The following is a 16,928-nucleotide window of genomic DNA, read 5'->3' on the forward strand; positions in this document are numbered from 1 at the left end:
TGGCACTTCCTCGTGAGTTCATCAATGCGCTTCACAACCCCCAGCGGTTGCTGCATGAGCTGCTTCCCTACCTCTGGGCCCGCTTGGACTCCTGCGCACCCCCACCGCCGCCCAGACATGTCACACAGCCATCTCACGTCCCCTGCGAGCTGCTTTCCACAGAGTACGTTTTTATTCGGTGGGGCCCGCCCGCGGCACCTCTGCAGAGACCTTACGAGGGGCCGTACAAGGTTGTCCAGCGTTTAGGTCTACGTTCACGCTGGACATCGGCGGCAGGTGGGAACTGTTTACTGTGATCAGGCTGAAGCCAGTGTACCTCGACCCCACCGAACCAGTGATTGTGGTCCAGCCCCAGAAGCGAGGCCGCCCAGCTAAAAAGGATATTGGCGCCGGTTCTGGGGGGGGCTGTGTGGGGGCACACCACTAGGCCGGGGCAGCCGGCCAAAATGGCGCCATCGGGGGTTTCCCCTTCTTCTCAGCACAGGGCTCAGAAGGCCGCGCTGGGGGACCACGTGATGCCCGGGTGACGTCTGCACCCCCCAGCGCGGTTCCCAGCCAAGTCCAGTCTGGGAGTACAAGTCCAGCCCAGCAGCCTGCAATAAATCAGTTTTGCTCACTGAGCTCAACCTGTCTGGTTGTGTGTTCTTTCAGTAGCAGTGTAGCTGCCGCTACGGACTGATAAAATCATTCAAAAAGTGCGGTATCTCTTGTGCAATTGATGATACAGAAGATGACTTGTTATGGGACACTGATGGCAAAGTTGAAACTGCCTCAACAGATACAGACTGGGACCCATATGATGACTGTTTAAACAATGAGAGTATGGATGTGCTTCCTGCCATCTTTGCCTCAGATGATGATAGCAAGAATGATTTTGAAGATTTTTTTTTTGTTTTTCTAGGGTCAACTCGTATGCCAAATCTGCTTTTCAAGGGTCGACTTAATTGCCGGATCCGCGTGGATCGGACTTTGAGCTGAATTTAAGGTCTCAAAAGTATATCTGGCGAATAAGTCGACCCCCATTTTTTTTGAGAGATTTTTTCGGGGGTTTCACAACTTGACTTTTACTCAGCAATATCATAGATAGAAAGTTTTAACTTATGAAATTGTGGGGCCCATTCTAATAATTTTTTTTTAATTGGAAGAATTAATAATTTATTGTATGTTCCGATCATGCATTCCCTGTTCTTTGGAGTCGCCAGTGGTTCCACATTATTGACTTTTTTATTAATTCAAAAGGTCACCTTGATTAGAGGGAGGGGTTAGGGTAGAATTAGCTTTAGTATTTTTTTTCCTTTATTTTATACGTTATTTCAATAAAATGATTTAACATGTTTGCATGGATCAATTCAATAAAATGTTTTTGAGGTATTACAAGCAATTATTGATGTAGTTTTATCTACTTTTTCTCTCTTTTTGTGCTTGCTTACTTATATACAAATGAATTATGCAATTGTCAATTCTGTATTTATGCTTATATGTTAAACTTGATAAAATATATTGAAAAAGAAAGAAAAAAGATTTAGGAACAAAAATTGGAATAACTTGAAAAATATATAGAAACTTGGGTAAAAAATATTCATCTTGGTAGCATTAATTCATCCAGTTAAGGGCATTGAAAGAGACCACTGAAATAAAGATTACGTAAACAAATGTTTCTAATTCTTAGTAGTTGTTACGCCAATGTATTTAAATTGACTTTTAGCAGTCTTGAAAGCAAAAGAAGCGTGTAAAGGGTCTAAAGTGTTTAAAGAAAATAGTTGGCTCTTTTGAAAATTTAATTTGTATCCAGAAAACTGACCAAATTGACGGAGTAATGTTAATAAAGCAGGAATTGAAGAAATAGGATCAGATACAAAAAGCAAAAGGTCATCAGCGTAAAGAGAAACTTTGTGGACTGATCCTCCTCTAATAATTCCAGAAATATCCTGAGATTCTCTAAAGGCAATAATCAAGGGTTCCAAAACTAAATTAAACAACAAAAGGATGAGAGGGCAACTCTGTCTGGTATCTCGATAAAGTTTAAAAGGTTTAGATTGCAAGGAGTTGGTAAGAGTAGAAGCAACAGGACATAAGTACAGTAACTTAATCCTTGAAATAAGTGTGGGACCAAAATTAAACCTTTCTAATATTGCAAATAAATATTCCCATTCAACTCTATCAAAGGACTTTTCAGCATCTAAAGATATAACACATTTCGAGGAAGAGATGGAGGGGAATATATAACATTCAATAACAGCCGTATATTAAAATAAGAATAAGAGCTTTTAATAAAACCCATCTGGTCCTATTAAGTACCAATAGGCAAAATATCTTTCAGTCTTCGACATTTAGAAGAGAAATTGGCCTGTAGGAGATACAAACTAATAAATCTTTATTCTCTTTTTGGGATGTGGGAAATTATTGTATCATAAAAAGTGGTTGGCAAGTTCCTAAATTTAAAAGATTCAGAAAATACAGACCATAAATTGGGTATCAGTTGGTGGGGGAAAATGTTTTATAAAACTCGACAGGAAAGCCATCAGGGCCTGGTGCTTTGCCAACTGGTAATGATTCAATTATCATTATTAACTCTTCCTGTGGAATAGGATTTTCTAACTGCGATTGTGCTTCTAAAGAAAGAGTAGATATTTTCTGTGAAGTGCGTTATGCTTCTCAAAAAAGGTACATGAAATCACTGATCCTCTTGTATTCTTGCAAAATACAAATAAAACTGCAGGTTCTGTTCTGTAGGAAGAAGTAAAGCATGAAAAACTAGATCTAGTGGTTGAAGTAAAAACACAATGCTGGAGAAATTCAGCTGGTCAAACAGTGTTTATAGCAAAGGTAAAAATACATTACCAACATTTCTGGCTTGAGCCCTTCATCAAGGTACTGTTCTGTAATGATCTATGTTCTGTTATTAGTATATGTCGACCCACTCATTGGAACGTCAGCAGAGGAAGTTCTTAAGCCATGTGATAAATTTTCAGGTTCTCAAGCTGAAATGATATTTGACATTAAACGTTGCAGGAGCTGCTGTAACGGCAGCCACTGGTATGGACCCAGGAGGGCGGAGATGTAGCGATGCTCCAAAGCGTTAATTGCTCAATCCTAATGCCGGCAGCTCTGTAGAGGTGTTAAATGGCCTGTGAAGAAAGCCAAAGGTGTTTTTTAAACTAAAATCCTGCAACTGTTGGGTCTGTGCCCAAGATGGCAGACTGTTCGGCAGCGCTTATGAGGGGTTGTAGTCTGCAGGGGAGCAGCAGGCGGGCGCAGGGCACTAGAAACAAGGAGAAAATCCTCTTTGTTGAGAAGGAGAAGCAAATGAGATGACCCAACAGGACGACGGCCTCATCAGGAGACCAGCTAGGGGTTCTCTGAGGGACCCACACAGACTGCAGGTAACTTGTGATCAGAGGTTCTACATGGGCTGTGGGCTGCTGGAGACTGGCCCATGGGAACCAGGTATCAGAGCTGGGATTTGAGAGGGCGCTGAGGGAAAGAAGGGCTCTCGAATTGCCCTGGGCACTGAAGGCTTCCTGATAGTGCCAGGTTTGTACCTGGAGTTTAGGTTGGCAAAGGATAGAACAGGATTCTGCAGCTGCAGAGACTGAGAGCATTGGAGGCGGATCCACGGATACTCAGTGTCTCTGAAGGGACTCTCGTTTGCTTCTCTCTCTCTGTTACTCTAAGGGGTGTCGGGGGTCACTCATGGTGACTCTCTGCCTTATAGTGGGTAGAAGGCAACTTTGTGTAATATTGCATGTTCTGTACTATTACATGACAGTAAAGCAGTCTTGAATCTTTTATCCTTCTCTGCAGATATATGACATAGGAGACAAATCTGTGCAGCGGGGTGCTGGGAGATGGATCGATATGATGAGTTAAAAGTTGATCTGAAGAAGTGGGAGAATTGGTTCTTTGAGGAACACAAGCGTAAACCAAATAAGGTAAGTGTTACGCCGCAGTGGAAAACCCTTAAAAGCCCCACTAACATTTCATTTGATCATGGTTATAGTCCTATGTAAATACACCGTGAACAGGCCCTTTGGCCCATGTCGACCAAAATGTCCAAGTTACAGTCGTCGCACTTTCCTGTGTTTGGCCCATATCCCTTTAACTCATTCTATCCATGTATCTGTCCAATTTTTAGTGAACATTGCAGTAGTACCTGCCATCAACTACATCCTCCGCAAATTATTACATACACTCACCACCTGCTGTGCGGGGAAAAATATAGTTGCCCCTCAGGTTCCTGTCAAATCTCTCCCCGACCATAAACCTACATCCTCTGGTTACCGATTCCCTTCCTCTGGTCAAAAGAATCTCTGCGTTCACTTTATCAATTCCTTTCATGATCTTGTACACCTCTGTGAGATCACCCCTCATCCTCCTGTGCTGCAAGGAATAAAGCCCAAACCTGTTCATCCTTACCCTGTAGTTTTGGATCCTGAGTCGTGGTACCATCTTCGTAAATCTTCTCTGCACCCTCTCTAGCTTGACGATATCTTTCCTATAGCATGGTGACCAAAACTCAACACAACCCTCCAAATGGAGCCTCACCAATTCTTGTACAACTGCAACATGATTCCCCAACTTCTATACTCCGTAATCTGACTGATGAACGCCAATATACTGAAAGCCTTTTTGATCACTCTGTTTACCTGCAATTCTACTTTCAAGGTATTATATAATTGCACTCCTAGATTCCTCTGCTCTGCTCGACAACACTCCCCAGCTCCCTACCGTTCACTGTGTGGGACCTCCCAAAACGCAACGCCTCATGTCTCTCTGTGATAAATTCCATCAATCACTCCTCTGCCCACCTGCTATAATCTTTGGCAACTAGATTCACTTTAATATCATCCATAGACTTGTCGATCATGCCACGTATGTTCTCTTCTACGGTAAATCGTTGATATAGATCACAAACTGCAATGGACCCATTATTGAACCCTGTAGCACACCACTAGTTACAGGTCTTTAGTCCAAAATAAAAACAACCTTCTACCATCACTCTTTCCAGTAAGTTGCCAACAACGGGTGTTGGACTTACTGGCTTGTAGTTCCCAGGATTTTTCCTGCAACCCTACTCAAATAGTGGCACAGCATTTGCCACTCTCCAGTTTTCTAACCCCAGACCTGTGCAATTTCCTCTCTGTCCTTGGATATATCTGACATGGGCCAGGAGATTTATCGTACCTTTATATACATCAGGACTTTCAGTATCTCCTCAACCATAATACTGACTGTTCTAAAGTCTCTACTGTTGATTGCCCCAAGTTCCCCAGTCCTCTTGTCGTTCTCCACAGTAAAAACAAAGTAGAGTACTTGTTTTTTTAATTTTTTTTATTTTTCACACTATAAACCACATTGATCAAGATACATACATTTTCCTTTTCAAATATATACAGTGTCGTTTTCTCCCCCCCCTTCCCATCCCACCCTCCCTACCTCCCCTCCCATTCATTTAAAGTACGGAATCTAAGATACATTAAACCCGTCAAACAATGTTGTCACTCAATAAAAATAAACAAGAAATTCCACTGAGTCAGTTCTTTTCGTTATCTTCTCCTTCTGTCATTTTAGGTGGTAGATGTCCCCGGTAGGTTTTCTCTATTATGTTTCATGTAAGGCTCCCATATTTGTTCAAATACTGTAATATTATTTCTTAAATTATATGTTATTTTTTCAAATGGAATACATTTATTCATTTCTATATACCATTGTATATCTTCTAATTTCCAGGCTGACATAATACATTTTTTTGCTACAGCTAGGGCTATCCAAACAAATCGTTTTTGTGCACCATCCAAATCGAGTCCAAATTGTTTGTTTTTTATGTTACTTAGGAGGAAGATCTCTGGGTTTTTTGGTATATTGCTTTTTGTGATTTTATTTAATACCTGGTTTAGATCTTCCCAAAATTTTTTCACTTTCTCACATGTCCAGATTGCATGAATTGTTCCCATTTCCTTTTTACAGCGAAAACATCTATCAGATACTGTTGGGTCCCATTTATTTAACTTTTGAGGTGTAATGTATAGCCTGTGTATCCAGTTATATTGAATCATACGTAACCTCGTATTTATTGTATTTCTCATAGTTCCTGAGCATAACTTCTCCCATGTTTCCTTCTTTATCTTTGTTTAGATCTTGTTCCCATTTTTGTTTAGTTTTACCATTTGCTTCCTCATTCTCCTTTTCTTGCAGTTTAATATACATGTTTGTTATAAATCTTTTGATTATCATTGTATCTGTAATCACATATTCAAAATTACTTCCCTCTGGTAACCTCAGACTGCTTCCCAATTTGTCCTTCAAGTAGGATTTCAGTTGGTAGTATGCCAACACTGTATCGTGAGTTATATTATATTTATCCTTCATTTGTTCAAAGGATAATAATTTATTTCCTGAAAAGCAATTTTCTATTCTTTTGATCCCTTTTTCCTCCCATTCTCTAAAGGAAAGGTTATCTATTGTAAAAGGGATTAGCTGATTTTGCGTCAGTATTCGTTTTGGTGGTTGGTAATTTGTTTTATTCCTTTCTACATGAATCTTCTTCCAAATATTAAGCGGATGATGTAATACTGGAGAACTCCTACGTTGTACCAATTTTTCATCCCATTTATATAATATATGTTCGGGTATCTTCTCCCCTATTTTATCTAGTTCTAATCTAGTCCAATCTGGCTTTTCCCTTGTTTGATAAAAATCTGATAGGTATCTTAATTGTGCGGCTCTATAATAATTTTTAAAGTTTGGCAGTTGTAAGCCTCCTTGCTTATACCATTCTGTTAATTTATCTAGTGCTATCCTCGGTTTCCCCACTTTCCATAAAAATTACCTTATTATTTTCTTTAACTCTTTGAAGAATTTCTCCGTCAAGTGTATTGGCAATGCCTGAAATAGGTATTGTATCCTTGGGAAAATGTTCATTTTAATACAGTTTATCCTTCCTATTAGTGTTAGTGGTAAGTCTTTCCAATGCTCTAAGTCGTCCTGTAATTTTTTTCATTAGTGGATAATAATTGAGTTTATATAGATGGCCGAGGTTTTTATTTATTTGTATACCTAGGTATCGTATTGCTTGCATTTGCCATCTGAATGGTGATTCTTTCTTAAATTTTGAGAAATCCACATTATTCATTGGCATTGCTTCACTTTTATTTGAGTTAATCTTGTATCCCGACACTTCTCCATATTCCTTCAAATTCTTATGTAATTCTTTTATTAATATTTCTGGTTCTGTTAAGTATACTATAACGTCATCTGCAAATAAACTGCTTTTATATTCCTTGTCTTTTATTTTTATCCCTTTTATTTTCTGTTCTTATCAATTCTGCTAGTGGTTCTATGGCTAACGCGAACAATAAGGGTGATAGTGGGCATCCCTGCCTTGTTGATCTGCTTAACTTAAATTGTTTTGATATATATCCATTTACTGTCACTTTCGCCAATGGCCCCTTATATAATACTTTAATCCAATTAATATATTTCTCTGGTAAACTGAATTTTTGTAGTACTTTGAATAAATAATTCCATTCTACTCTGTCAAAGGCCTTCTCTGCGTCTAAAGCAACCACTACTGTTGGAGCTTTATTTCCTTCTACTGCATGAATTAAGTTAATAAATTTACAAATATTGTCTGTTGTTCGTCTTTTTTTAATAAATCCAGTTTGGTCTAGATTTACTATTTTTGGTACATAGTCGGCTAATCTGTTTGCTAATAGTTTAGCTATTATCTTATAATCTGTGTTAAGTAAAGATATTGGTCTATATGACGCTGGTGCGAGTGGATCTTTCCCTGTTTTTGGTATTACTGTAATTATTGCTGTTTTGCATGAATCTGGTAAACTTTGTGTTTTATCAATCTGGTTGATTACTTCCAGGAGGAGAGGAATTAATAAATCTTTAAATGTTTTATAGAATTCTATTGGGAATCCATCCTCTCCTGGTGTTTTATTATTTGGTAGTTTTTTTATTATCTCTTGTATTTCTACTATTTCAAATGGTTCTGTTAATTTATTTTGTTACTCTATTTGTAATTTTGGTAGTTCAATTTTAGTTAAAAATTCATCTATCTTGTCTTCTTTCCCTTCGTTTTCAGTTTGGTATAATTGTCCGTAGAATTCTCTGAAGTTTTCATTAATCTCCGTTGGATTATATGTGATTTGTTTGTCTTTTTTCCTTGATGCCAATACCATTCTCCTAGTTTGTTCTGTCTTATGCTGCCATGCTAGAATTTTGTGCGTTTTTTCACCCAGTTCATAATATTTCTGTTTTGTCTTCATTATATTCTTCTCCACCTTATATGTTTGTAGTGTTTCATATTTTATTTTTTTATCTGCCAATTCTCTTCTTTTAGTTGTGTCTTCCTTTATTGCTAATTCTTTTTCTATATTTACTATTTCCCTTTCCAACTGCTCTGTTTCCTGATTGTAGACCTTCTTCATCTTGATTACATAACTTATTATTTGCCCTCTGATGAACGCTTTCATAAGTATAAACTTATCTTTCACTGATTCCGTATTTATTCCAAAGTACATTTTAATTTGTCTTTCAATGAATTCTCTAAAATCCTGCCTTTTAAGTCGCATGGAGTTTAATCTCCATCTATATATTCTTGGAGGGATGTCCTCTAACTCTATTGTCAATATCAGGGGTGAGTGGTCCGATAATATTCTAGCTTTATATTCTGTTTTTCTTACTCTGTCTTGCATGCGAGCTGATAACAGGAATAGGTCTATCCTTGAGTATGTTTTATGTCTAGTCGAATAATATGAATATTCCTTTTCCTTTGGGTGTTGTTTCCTCCATATATCCAAAAGTTGCATTTCTTGCATCGATTTAATTATAAATTTGATTACTTTGTTCTTTTTGTTAATTTTTTCTCAATTTTATCCATGTTTGAATCCAAATTAAGGTTGAAATCCCCTCCTATTAGTATGTTCCCTTGCGTGTCTGCTATCTTCAAAATAATATCTTGCATAAATTTTTGATCTTCTTCGTTAGGTGAATATACATTGAGTAAATTCCAAAACTCCGAGTATATCAGACATTTTATTATTACATATCTCCCTGCTGGATCTATTATTTCCTCTTCTATTTTAATTGGTACATTTTTACTGATTAATATAGCTACTCCTCTAGCTTTTGAATTATATGACGCTGCTGTTACATGTCCTATCCAATCTCTCTTTAATTTCTTGTGCTCCATTTCAGTTAAATGTGTTTCTTGCACGAATGCTATATCAATTTTTTCTTTTTTCAGTAAATTTAGGGGTTTCTTCCTTTTGATTTGGTTATGTATTCCGTTAATATTTAAAGTCATATAGTTCAACATAGCCATTTCATACTTTGTTTATCTTTCCTTTCCGTTTCCTCATCATCACCTTATCTTCTTGTCCATTTTTGCTTTCTTGTTTTGAACACTTTATAAGACAACATTTCTAAAACATCAAACATTTCCCTTATTCTCCTATCTAAAATTTCTTTAACCCCACTATCCCCTCCCCTTCCTGAGTTGCCCTTTATCCCTTGTCGGGCAACCACATCTCCCCTCTGCATTTGGATTTGCGAATTGACTCACAAACGTCAAGTGATTTCGCAGTGACCGTAACTCCTCCCCACCCAGCACCCCCCAGAAAAGATTTTAATTTTCATATATAACAAAGGTCACTCTCTTAATTCCCTCCTTACTTCCTCTCTTCCCTTTCTTTCCCTTATTAATTCTTATCTATACTCTATATATTTTCTTATAAATACAGATACACTCATGTACACACATATATACATACACACATACATATGTGTGGTCATTTTTGCTCTCATTACATGTCTTCATCTCTCTGTCTGTTTTGTAGTTGTTCTGCAAATTTTCGTGCTTCCTCTGGATCCGAGAATAGCCTGTTTTGCTGCCCTGGAATAACTATTTTAAGTACCGCTGGGTACTTTAGCATAAATTTATATCCTTTTTTCCATAGGATCGCTTTTGCTGTATTAAACTCCTTCCTCTTCTTCAGGAGTTCAAAACTTATATCTGGATAGAAAAAAATTTTTTGACCTTTGTATTCCAGTGGCTTTTTGTCTTCTCTTATTTTCTTCATTACTTTCTCCAATATATTTTCTCTTGTATATCTTAGGAATTTTACTAAAATGGATCTTGGTTTTTGTTGTGGCTGTGGTTTAGGGGCTAATGTTCTATGTGCCCTTTCTATTTCCATTTCTTCCTGTAATTCTGGTCTTCCTAGGACCCTGGGGATCCAATCTTTTATAAATTCTCTCATATTCTTGCCTTCTTCATCTTCCTTAAGGCCTACTATCTTTATATTATTTCTTCTATTATAGTTATCCATTATATCTATCTTCTGAGCTAACAGTTCTTGTGTCTCTTTAACTTTTTTATTAGATTCTTCTAATTTCTTTTTTAAGTCCTCTACTTCCATTTCTATGGCTGTTTCTCGTTCTTCCACCTTGTCCACTCTTTTTCCTATATCTGACATGACCATCTCTAATCTATTCATTTTTTCTTCTGTACTTTTAATTCTTCTTTTTATTTCACTAAATTCTTGTGATTGCCATTCTTTTACTGATTCCATATATTCTTTAAAAAAAATATCCATTGTCTTGCCCTTCCCTTCTTCTTCCATTTCTCTATGTTCTTCCTCTTCTTCTTCCTCTCGGTTGGCCATCTGTTGTTTCCTTAATTTCTTTTTACTCTCTTCTTTCTTGTTCTCGTTGTTTTCTATGTTCTCTTCTTGCTCTTGTGTTGTAGCTGTCATTCTCAGCTGTGGAGATCGACTCCTCAGCTGGTCCCTCCTCCCGTCAGTGTTTTTTTTGTCATGCGCATCGCGCATGCGTGGTTGTGCACTTTTGCTTGGCTCCGCGAGCCATTTTTGTAGTCCCGAGCTCGGGACTTCGACTGACCTGAGTGAGCGGGCTTCTCTCTCCTCGGCGGGCCTCCTCGGACAGGTAAGGCCTTCACCTTCTTCTTCTGATGTCTTTTCTTCTTCTCTTCTTCCTGTTGATTTCGACTTTTCTTTCTTCGCTGCCATTTTCTTCCCACATTTACTTTCACTTTATTTTAATTTTTGTGTTTGTGCCTTTGTGTTTTCTGTGTTTTTTTAAAACTTTTCCAGAGAGGGCTGGAGTTCCCCGACCGGCCACTACTCCATCACTTGACTCCCCAAAGTAGAGTACTTGTTGAAGACTGTGATAAAATTGTGTTAATATTAATCTTTAGTTATAAACATATATATAACGTTATTTTATGGGTTTTGTAACACAAAATTACACTCAGTGAAACCATTTTGAAAGTCAAAATATCTATTTGATGGAAGCTGTGTAAATAGTCCTAGAACTGGAGTGATTTTCCATTCTATTGCTGAAACAATGAATGTTTGCTGGAGAAACAGCTGTGTACGCAAGGGAGCCATTCGGTGGTTGTGCTATGCTGACAAGTCAGAATCACATTAGCTCGTAAACTTCTGGAATTTAAACTTCATGTCACATGATTAAAAACATTTCAGAGAACATATTACTGAAAACAGAGACATTTTGAAACCAGAAGTTGCTTGACCATCTTGTAAATCACACAGGATTGAAATGCCGTCACATTCTGTGAGTGACATAGACTGATGGTGGCTCCAGAAGGGATGACCACTTCGCTGCTTCTCTTGGTCAAGAGAGAGAACAATGCTGTGGTGGCATTATAAATATCCACTTGTGACTGACCCAATTTTTGGTAAAAGAAAGCAAGATCATTCTTGTTTCTGAAACGTAACTATTGTAATGGTTACTTCGTCATATTCATACCTGAGTTTGTGAAATCATCGTGGAAGAGAACACAAGTACTGTTGTAATGTAACCTCCATGCAAGAGGGGGAAATCAATCGTATGAAGAAACAATTCTCTGAAAACTACTCTACAAGAAATTTGTGAGTTTTGAGAAATCTGATGTCTCACATTTACTCCATAATTGCTGTTGAGCAACAATTTAAAGAATCTGACTTTCAAAACAAAACTGACTGAACTTTAAAGGGATCTTGTGGCGGCCCCTCACAGCCACCTCACAAAATTAAGGACGAACGCGATAATCCAGCAGGTTGCATGAGACCCGCAGCACTGCCCTCTAATTGGGCACAACTAAAGGAGCCTAACTGGCCTATTAAGGAAAAAAGATCGCAAATGCACCAATCAGCGCTGAGGGGGCTTTGACCTCGCCCTTCAGCTTGAGAATAAAAGCAGGACAGTGAGCCCAAGAAAGCTCAGCGTTAACTACACTCAACTGGGATTCGTGTCGTTCTTTCTGGGAGTAGCATGTTCTTTTTGAGCTAATCTGCACACAGCTATAACCTCTCCTGTACTATAGGCTCCGCAGAGCCATAGCCTATAGCAGCTCGCTACAATCTTTTCAGAATTATGCCTGAACTGTAATGGTTTTGGTTTTCTCACACATACACACATTTGTGCATAGTGGGATTTAGTTAGAGTTGAGTTCAGAGTTGAGAAAATAAGTATTATAGTTATTAATAAAAAAATTATTGTTTTGAAGATACCATTGTCTTTGGTGAATTTCTATTGCCGCTGGTTTAGTTCTAACAAGGACCTTGCCCATCTTCTGTGGCTCCACACAGAGATGACCACATGGATTCTCTGGTTACTCATTTTACTTCTATGTATTCATGAAGTCTTGGAATTATCCTCATCATTATCTGTTAGAGGAATCTAATGTTGCTTTTTCCCCCCCCTGATTTCCTTTATCAGCTTGATCTTCAGTTCCCAAAACTCCTTCAGGTAAACCCTTAATCTCAGCCTCCTTCATGTGTCCCATACCTCCTTGCTCTTGAATTTCCCTCGTCATCTGAGCTTCCCTACGCTTGAATGTCTGACCCGTCACTTGTCCAGGATTGTTGTCAACATATTTTTAAAAGCATCCTTTTTTCTTAACACTTCTCTTCCTTCAAACAACCTGTTTTAATTGAGCTAGTTCATGTACCTTCAAAGTTGACCCTGCACCAATTTCAAATTTTAACTTCTGGTCCTGGCCTGCCTCTGTCCATAACTATCTTAAACCGAATAGAACAATGGTAGCTGGTCTCCAAAGGCTCGTACATGAACATTTAATGCACTTGCCCATACAAATTTTGAAGACTAGGTCAAGCATTGCCCCCTCTGCCATGTGGGAACCTTTACATTATTTCTGGAGGAAACTTTGCTGAACACAAATGACAAATTCCACCCCATCTATACCTTTCACTCTATGACTTTTCCAATCAATATTTGGAAACTTAAAATCCCCTGCTTTGACCGTCTTATTTGACCTTCAGCAGGCAGCAATCTCCTGGCATATTTGCTCCTCTAATTCCTGTTGACTATTTGGGGGCCTGTAATACACTCCTAACAATGTACTCATGCATTTGTTGATCCTCGGCTCACTGCCACACTAGCCGTGCCACCCCAAATTTTAACATTTCCCTCACTCATATAGCCTCACTAGCCGACCCGTCAGTCATGTTACCGCTGACATTTAAACAGGGGCACAGATAGGTTTAGAGGGATATGGGCCAAATGCAAGGTTTTTAGTTGGTATGAATGAGTTGGGCCGAAGGGCCTGTTTCCATACTTGGTGAGTTTAATGTTAAAATTTGGGGTGGCACAGCTAGTGTGGCAGTTAGTGCAAAGCTATTGCAGTGCCAGTGACCTAGTTTTGAATCTGCCGCTGTAACATCCTCCTTAACCAATGATGCAACACCCCCCTCCTGAAGCACCTGTACCCTGGAATGCTGAGCTGCCTGTCCTGCCTCCCTTCTAACCAGGTTTCTGTGATGACTACCACATCTTAGTCACCTGTTTACCTCTGCCCCATGCTCATCTAAAAATAAATCTGAATCTGACTGTAGAGATGAGATAGGCAAGCTAAAGGAAACGTTTCCATGAAGGCAAGTCCAGGGTTGCTGGAAGGACAAGTTGTATATGGATAAATGGGAGGCCCTCTGCCCCATGTTCATCTGCCTAGTCTCCAACATTAAAATAGATGAAGTGTAAACCTGCCTCACTCCCTGCCTTTCTCCTGCCCAATAAACTTTCTCTCATCACCCTCCATACCAAGTTTTATCCTTTCAACTGCCTCCCATGCAACTGCAGGATCCCACCCCCTTGCCAATCTAGTTTAAGCCCACACGTAGCACTAGCGCATCTGCCTGCCAGGATGTTGGTCCCTCTCGTTCGAGTGCAACCCGTCCCTCCTGAACAAATTGCCTCTTGCTCAGAAAAGATCCCAATGATCCACAAACTTGAGTCCCTGCCCCCCTGCACCAGCTCCTCAGCCAAGAATTCATCTGGCGTATCTTCCTATTTCTGAGTTCACTAGTACATGGTATCAGGAGTAATTCAGAGATCACTACCCTTGAGGTCCTGTTTTTTGTTTCCTTGCCTAACTGCTTGTACTCACTGTGCAGAACCTCATCCCTTGCTCTGCCTGCGTCGTTTGTACCAATGTGTGCAACGACCTCGGACTCTTCTCCCTCCCCCCTTGAGAAAGTTCTCCAACTGCTGAGTGACATCCTAAACCCTGGCACCAGGGGGTGAAAACACAATCCCAGTATCTCTTACATAGAGCACTACAGCACAGAAACAAGCTCCTTCTAGTCCGCGCAAAACCATTTTTTTTGTCTAGTCCCACTGCCCTGCGCCCACGCCATACCCCTCCATACCTCTCCCATCCATGTACCTGTCCAAATTCTTCTTCAATGTTAAAACTGAGCCCGCGTCACCACTGTAACTGGCAGCTCATTCCACACTCTCACCACTCTCTGTGTGAAGAAGTTTCCCCTCATATCTTTCTTCTTTCACTCTTAACCCATATCCTCAGGTTTTTTTATCTCATCTACCCATGTCAGTGACCTGATTGCCGTAGTTTGTTCCCCCACAACAGTATCAAAATGAAGTGTCTGTTATTCCAGGGGAACGTCCACCGGGGTGCTCTGCCTGCCTGTTTCCTTTCTGTCACCCAGCTACCCTCTTCCTGCTTCCTGGATCCCTCCCCCGACAACCGCAGAATCTCTTGTCTGTCCCACTCACTATGGAGTCTCCTATCTCTATCACCCTGCCTGCCTTCACCCTTGACTTCAGAGCTAGTCACGGTGCCACTAACCTGACTACTGCTGCTAGCCCCTGAATGGTCATTCCCAACAGTATCCAAAGCAGAACATGCCTTTCAACCCAAAATGTTAACTATTCTTTTTCTCTCACTGATGCTGCTCGACCTGCTGAGTTTCTCCAGCAGTGATCAGATCTTTTTTCAGTGCAGGCCGAACAACGTGCACAGGGACAGATACTTCTATTTCCTGTTGCATTTGTGAAGAAGATGATTCTGCAAGGACTGTATATGTCGGCATATAAGGAAGAACTTAAGCCTTAAAAATGTCACCGCAAATTTTATACATTAAGTATAAAATTTGAACCTTAATATCCTGTGTTTTCCATGGTGATGGAAAACCGTACAAAACAATCATAACTCCTACCATCCTACCACTAAATATTTTTCTACTGAAACTTGCATTTGGGAAACTGGATTAATAGTAATGTCATATTAAAACAAAAATGTACTATAAACCTGACTAATGTACCATATATGCCATCATATAGGATGACTTTGTATAGAACGACCCCTGGAATTTCCATCTAAAATGGTGGATTTGGGCAATACCTTTTGTATATGATGTCCCCACAAATCTGGGGCTTACTGGTGGTTGTTTTTTAAAGTAAATCACTATATTTTAATAACAAATGATCATTGTTCGTAACAGCCACACAGTCTTGATTAAAATTTAGCCAATTCATTCCAAGTAATGGCAAAATACTGACAATTATCTACCATAACATGCATCAAATGTTCCCGGCTGGTGCAATGTAAACCCTAGTGATATCATTTATCTAGAACTTACCATTGTTTAAAGCAAATCGCAATATTTTAAGAACAAATGATCATATAAAAGTTTAAATTTTATTTGGATATTTTAAAATAAACCATTGTCAGTGCCTGTAACAGGCCATTTAAAGCCTGTACCGAGCTGATGGCAGAGGAGCACTGAGACTTTGTTGATAACTAACAGGGCATGTGTGAAATTGCGTCAGAGCCGGCAGGAAAATGGCAGCAGTGTTGTGACTTCACTATCAAGGTTCAAATTTTAAACCCAGCGTACAGGATATACCCTGATTTTAAGGTGAATTTTTAAAGTCTCGACGATTGTCCTAGATAAAGGCATATACGAATCTCAAAATAACAGCGCAGCAAATTAAGCTAACAGCTGCTGAACAGTAAACAGATGGTCTCTTGAGCAGGACTGGCTCTATAAAATGAAGAAAATTCCTGCAGTGAAATTTATGTCAACGTTTCTAATATATTACAGTACAATATTTTACATAAGTAAAATTATACTCGATACCATGTTTGTCCCTGTAAAAGTACCGACGCCTAAGTGACATCACTAGGGTTTACGTTACACCGGCCGGGAACATTTGATGCACGTTATGGTCGGTAATTGTCATTGAAATAAAATTGCTAAATTTTAAATAACCAAGACGGTGTTGCTGGTACAAACTAAATCGGCAGCAATGGTAATAACTAAGCCAATGGTTCTTTTCAAAAACAATAATTTTTGTTATTAATTATTAATAACATAATACTTCTTAGTTAACTTTAAACAACCTTACTATGCGCAAATGTAAATGTGTGTGTGTATTAAAACCCAAACCATTACAGTTTAAGCTTGAGTCTGAAGAAATGATTTTAAAGTTCAGTCTCAGAAAGCTTTTGTGTTGAAACTCAGTCTCTACTGCTGTTCAAAAGCAATTATGGAGTAAGTGCGAGGCATCAGATTTCTTTAAATTGTTGCTCAAAAGCAGTAATGAAGTAGGTTAAAACATCAAGTCATCAGACC

At 39.1% G+C, this 16,928-nt stretch overlaps 1 protein-coding gene across 3 annotated transcripts in view; it reads left to right on the forward strand.

Moving 5' to 3' along the window:
* recql4 (RecQ helicase-like 4) overlaps positions 1-16,928 on the forward strand; it is a 144,975-nt gene that overhangs the window by 9,935 nt on the left and 118,112 nt on the right. For all 3 annotated transcript variants that reach the window (XM_069914975.1, XM_069914976.1, XM_069914977.1), the window contains exon 2: positions 3,805-3,932. In XM_069914975.1, the coding sequence (XP_069771076.1) occupies positions 3,849-3,932 (84 nt within the window). In that variant the 5' untranslated portion in view covers positions 3,805-3,848. The remainder of the gene's footprint in view (positions 1-3,804; positions 3,933-16,928) is intronic.

The sequence above is a fragment of the Narcine bancroftii genome, chromosome 1 (genome assembly GCF_036971445.1).
Source record: "Narcine bancroftii isolate sNarBan1 chromosome 1, sNarBan1.hap1, whole genome shotgun sequence".
Lineage (NCBI taxonomy): Eukaryota > Metazoa > Chordata > Chondrichthyes > Torpediniformes > Narcinidae > Narcine > Narcine bancroftii.